At 48.3% G+C, this 6,008-nt stretch overlaps 1 protein-coding gene across 3 annotated transcripts in view; it reads right to left on the minus strand.

Annotated features, from left to right (window-relative positions):
- The window catches only part of LOC102028399 (iron/zinc purple acid phosphatase-like protein), a 19,942-nt gene that overhangs the window by 12,984 nt on the left and 950 nt on the right, over positions 1-6,008 (minus strand). Inside the window, exons 1-2 of one of the 3 annotated variants that reach the window (XM_005399797.2) lie at positions 5,850-5,986; positions 5,109-5,404 (exon numbers count right to left, since the gene is read on the minus strand). In XM_005399797.2, coding sequence (XP_005399854.1) covers positions 5,109-5,217 — 109 coding nt within the window. In that variant the 5' untranslated portion in view covers positions 5,218-5,404; positions 5,850-5,986. Of the gene's footprint in view, positions 1-5,108; positions 5,417-5,849; positions 5,987-6,008 lie in introns of those variants that run through there. The other 2 variants (XM_005399796.2, XM_013522275.1) reach the window with 2 other exon arrangements.

Consider the following 6,008-nt stretch of genomic DNA (forward strand, 5'->3'; position numbering starts at 1 on the left):
ACTGACACAGACGTGTGGGTACAAAAAAACAGATGTGTGGGCCTGCCTGACAGGACACAAGGCAGGTGGCCTTGCTCTGTGCATTGAGAGGAACCAGGGGCAGTTTCACCCTGTTAGCAAAGAGCTTACAGAGTGCTCAGATCTTGGTTTCTAAAGACCCGTTCAGCTGGGCATGGTGGCGCACCCCTGTAATCCCAGCACTCTAGAGGCTGAGGCAGGAGGATCGCTGTGAATTTGAGGCCAGCCTGGGCTGCATAAGCGAGTTCAAGGGCAGCTTGCACTACACAGTGAGACCCTGTCTCAAAAAAAAACTCCACATACAAAAAACAAAGAAGTAGCTGGGCGTGGTGGCGCATGCCTATAATCTCGAGAGGCTGAGGCAGGAGGATCATTGTGAGCTCGCGGCCAGCCTGGGCTACAAAGTGAGCTCAAGGCCAGCCTGAACTGCATAGGGAGACCCTGTCTGAAAAAGACAAAAACAAACAAACAAGCAAACAAAACCAAAGAAGTAAACAAAAAAACAAATGACCCATTATCCCACGAACGGAACTCAGTCTAAGTGGAGAAATGAGTGATTCTGGGGCTGGGGAAGATCGTAATTTGTGGCGGCCGGAAGTGAGGAAGTGCCCTGCAACGATGTGAGCCTGGTAAAAGCCTGGGAAGCCAGGCTGAAGAAATGCCAAGCGCTCTAATCTGGGCCTTCATGAGCAGCAGAATGAGTACCAACAGTACTGGAGTTTTACTTGTGGAATAAAAGCAATAGCTGTGAGTTCGTGACAGCTCTTCCTTACAGCAAAATTTTAATTAGATGGGAAGAAGGAATGATACAAAAGGAGGAACGAGAAAATTAGAAAATCACAATCAGACAAACACCACACTAATAATTATTGCAGAAGGATCCACTCTTGCCTACAATAATTATATATAAAAACTAGTGGGCGAACGTTCGTGGAGGAACAGGATTTACGCCGTCTTGAGCAACCTTCTCCGGCTACTTATTAACCACAAAGGGAAGAATAGTAACTTCGCAATGGAGAAACCCAGCAGGCACCTCCTGAGCCAGCCAAGCAAGGACCACACCACGGGCAGCAGCCACGCCACATCCACCAGGTGGACCCTCTCGTGTCATCCCTGCCAATCTCGCGCAGAACCCAGTGCTGAATTCCAGTCACGAGACAACGTCGGACAAATCTCAAGTGAGGGACGTCTGACAAAATAGGTGATTCGCACTCAAAAATAACAAGACCACAGAAGACAGAGAGTTCAAAAGTGACCGGGCAGGTTGGACACTCAGCGGACACAGCCTTGATCCTGGACTGGATCCTGCAAAAGAACAGGCTGAGGCAGGAGGATCCCAAATTTGGGCTCAGCTTGGGAAACAAAGTGACTTAGCAAGACCTTGTCTCGCATTAAAAAACAAAAGGGCTGAGGATGTAGCTCAGGGTGAAGGCCCTGGGTTCAATCTCTAGTGCCATAAAACAAAACAAAAACAAAAAGATATTTGTGGAAACACTGGTAAAATGCGAATGTCTGTAGTTTAAGCAATGATATCATACCCACATTGGTTTCCTCATTTTGTTTTGTTTTGGTTGTTTGTTTTGTTTTCCGACAGACCTCACTATGTTGCCCAGGATGGCTCTATCTCAGGCAATTCTCCCACCTCAGCCTCCTCAGTAGCTGGGGCAACAGGTGAATGTCACTGCACCTGGCCTAGATTTCTGCTCTTAGTGATGATATCATGGTTGTATAAGAGACAGACACTAAGAGGAACTGAGTGAGGAGTAGATAAGAATTCTCTACAATATTTTTGGAACTCTTCTGTTAATTCTAAAACTAACACAAATCCCCCACATGTAAAAATGATTACCGTTGGAGGAGATGGAAGATCTTATTACCCTGCTTTGACCCTTACACATCGTGTACCGGTCTGATTCTCCTAAGGTACCACATAAAGATGTACACAGAATTCTGCTTCAGTTCAGCAAAACTACACACTAGTCAGAGGCACAGATTAAAAAATCCTAAGTACAGTGTTTAATATTACATTCAAAATAAATTTGTTAAAAGTGTAAACTGGCTAGCGTGACTTCTGCATTTCTGGACCAGGGTGTACTTTTATTTTTGCTTTTATCCATTCTCTTATTTGGCCTAAGTTTGCTCTACAGAGTTAATTTTTCCTTTACTCTTTCACTCCTCAAAAAAAAAAAAAAAAAAAAAAACCTGTCATGACTGCTCTGTAAAAGGAAAAAAAAATTGGTACAAAATTAAAAGCTTTAAAGGAGCAATCGTAGGCTCTGGTGCATTCAGTTTCCAAGTTATGTGACCTGGGGCAAGATTCTTCACCTCTATGAGCCTCAGTTTACTTTTCTGTAAAATGGGAGTGACAATAGTACCTCTGGCTTAATATGAGTGCAAAGTTAGACAAGCTGTCTATGGGAAGCTTGCAGGACAGTGTATTTGCTATGCATTACTGTGAAGGCCACAGGACAGCTGAGGTGTCACTGAGTCTCCACAGCAGTGCTAAGAACGTGGTTTGCTGTCTTGCCCTTGTAAAGATTCCCCTAAAAAGCGCCGGGCCAGACACAACCTGGCCAGTGAATGCCACACCACTTTATTCACGTAATTCTGATTCCCATCACAACTGGACTTTCAGAAATTACTTTCTTTGGCAGGGTGTGGTGGTGCACACCTGTAAGCTCAGCACTCTGGGAGGCTGAGGCAGGAGGGTACAAGTTCAAGCTCACCCTGGGCAACTTAGTAAGACCCTGTCTCAAAATAAAAAAAGAGCTGGCAATGTAGCTCAGTGCAAAGGTGCTCGATTAAATCCCCAGCATTGCAAAAACAACAACAAGAAATGACTCTCTTTAAAAGTGTCAAGAGGCTGGTTGTGATGGCGCACACCTGCAGTGAATGTTACCCAGGAAGCTGAGGCAGGAGAACTGCTTGAGCCCAGAAATGTGAGGACAGCCTGGGCCACATAGCGAGAAACTCACCTCAAAACAAACAAAAAACAAAAACAAAAACAAAAAAACCAGTGTCAAGGACATGAGAACCCAAGGAAGACTGAAAGACTGTCACAGATGGAAGAGACTAGACACTAAACACTTCCAAATTAGAATAAAGACATTAGCAGAAAAGGTGGTAAAATTTGAAGTTTCATTAATAACTTCCTATCAATGTTAATTTCTTAGCTTTCACGTTGGTACCGTAGTTGGAGAAGAGGCGTCCACTAGGGATGATGGGTAGAGATTATACAGCAGCCCCTTACTATCTCTGGAACTCTTCTGCAAGTCAAAATTATTTCAAAATAAAAAGCTTTTTAAAAAAACACCCTGTATATTCACTTTTGGTGTAGTATCAAAGAAAAGTAGCCACAATGATCTGAAATGTATTAAAGTCTTTCTCCCCGTTTCAACCATGTATCTGTTTTATTTTGTTTTTTTGAGACAGGGTCTCACTATGCAGTTCAGACTGGCCTTAAGCTCACTTTGTAGCCCAGGCTGGTCTCAAACCTGCAATGATCCTCCTGCCTCAGCCTCCTGAGTGCTGGGATTACAGGCATGTGCCACTATGCCCGGCACAACCAGGTATCTGTGTGAAGCAAGATTCCCTCATCGACATCATCCACAGCAACTCCTCACAGCAGCCAAAATGGAAGCAAAAGCAGGAGAACCCAGTCGTCTATTCAGTCAGACATCAAAGTGATCTAAAAAGATGTAAGTGCCGTAGATAACACCACAATCATTACCAACTTTCTTCTTTGGCAAAATAGAGGGCTTTTTTTTTTTTTTTTCATTTCAAAAGGCATTTATGTTGGGCATGGTGGCACAGGCTTATAATCTCAGCACTTGGGAGGCTGAGGCAAGAGGATTGTTGGGAGTTCAAAACCAGCGTGGGCTACAAAGTGAGCTCAAGGCCGGCCTGAACTGCATAGTGAGATCCTGTCTCAAAAAGACAAAAATAAATAAATAAAATAGCATTTATGTGAAGCCAGGCACAATCATGTGGGCTTGTTTTCACAGCTACTCAGGAGGCTGAGGCAGGAGGATTGCTTGAGCTCAGGAGTTCAAGATTAGCCTGGGCAATATAATAACATCCCTTCTCAAAACAAAACAAAACATGTTATTTACATTCATACAGAAGGGATTTGTTATTGTTCATCATAATAGCTTAATATATATTTTGGGTGTCTTTGTTTTCATTTCTAATATGCCCAGTACCAGCAGGTATCTCCAGAACCATCTCTTGGAGATTCATTTTTTCTTTGTTTGTTTTTTTGTTTTTTGAGACAGGGTCTCGCTATGTAGTTCAGCCTGGCCTTGAACTCACTTATGTAGTCCAGCCTAGCCACAAACTCATGGTGATCTTCCTGCCTCAGCCTCTTGAGTGCTGGGAGTACAGGAGTGCACCACAATACCTGGCTCTCAGAGGTTCTTGGTAACCTCCAGAAGGGTCCTGAGACAAGAACGTGTGATACTCTGCAACTCACCAACCTCAGCCTGTCATTCTACAGGTAGTGACTCATGAACTCCTCACCCTGAGGTCACACTCGTATCACCCATTGTCCAGATGCAGAGGCTGAGGCCAGAGAGGTGAAATCACTCAGCTGAGGTTACGCAGCAGTAAGTAGCAAAGCTGGGATTCGAGCCCAGGCAACTTGGACAGAGAAGGTGCAGAGCCCAGGTCCTCACACTGTGCTTCTCACCTCTCCATGCAGGAGTGGGACCCAGCCCTCAGGGAAGAGGAGCGGAGGATTGAACTCATGACTTTGTGCTTGCCAGGCAGGCGCTGAGCTATACCCCCAGTCCACAACTGATTATCACGCCAAGCGCACACTCACATGCCAGGTCTCCCAGATCCAACAGTGACATGATAAACAAGGACAACAGCAACCCCATCTGGAGCCAGAGAGAGCTCATGATGGGCCGGACACCATCGACACTTTCCATATAGGTACATGACTATAATCCCATTTCACAGAGTCAGACAACTGAGGCCAGGAAGAACAGACTGCCAGCTTAGGATTCCTAAGTTTCCGGAGCCCCTAACCAATGAAATATCATGAAGCCTCCTTAGGAGAGGCCTCAGGAGGGGTCACAGATACTTACCTGGATAGGACAGATGGACGTGCACCGGGATCGCGCTGGGGGTCTCCAGGGCTCCCCGGACTACCACAAAGAGAAGCAGGAGTAGACAGCAGCCAGAAAGGGCGTGCATGGTGGTAGGGTGATGCTGGTGGGGCCGAGAGGGGAAGGCAGGGCTGAGGAGTGGATCAAAGTCCAGGTTCCCTCAGGAGGGCGGAGAGCGGAGGGAGCTCGGTAGTGCTGTCTGTTGGTCTGTCTGCCTGTGCGCTGGGCCTGGTGCAGGGCGGGGAGGAGCTCTTGGGGGAGTGGTTCTCCGGGTGCTGGAGGGAGAGAAGATGACAGGCTGGCGGCTGCCAGCGCCCCAGTGCCCAGCGCTTTGCATAGATGCCCTGGGAGCCCCGCAGCATTCCTGTGAGGTGGCGGCGGCCCTGATCACCACCTCCCGTCACAGATAGGAAACTGAGCAAGCAGGTGACTCAGTGGCACGGCAGGGGTGAGGTGGGGCCAGACCCGAGACCCCACAGGCCTGGCTCTCCGGTCCTGATCTGGACCAAGAGAGACCCAGAAAGTCCGGGGCACTCGGTGCTGGAGTCGCCTTGGCCAGGCCACCCCCAGCCTTCCCTTCTGCTGTTGGTGAGCCTGGTCTTTTCTCTCTTGCTCCCCAGACTCCCAGCACGGCATCCTTGCCCGCAGCGACCCCGTCCCTCTGGACTCTGCCCTCAGCCTTCCGCCGTGGTGGCGGCGACCCCAGCTCCCTCAGCGCACCCCCAGATCCTCTGAAGTCCAGGCCGCTCCCTCGCTCCCCGGCTCCCCCGGCAGCCTCGCCCCGCCGCTGCCCGGCCCTTCCGGTCCCATCCTCTCCAGCCGCGCGCCCCTCCCTGCACCGCTCCCTCCTCCCGGCTCCAGGTGCGTCGCCAGCTCCCC

The sequence above is a fragment of the Chinchilla lanigera genome, unplaced genomic scaffold (assembly GCF_000276665.1).
Source record: "Chinchilla lanigera isolate Chin_1 unplaced genomic scaffold, ChiLan1.0 scaffold00067, whole genome shotgun sequence".
NCBI lineage: Eukaryota > Metazoa > Chordata > Mammalia > Rodentia > Chinchillidae > Chinchilla > Chinchilla lanigera.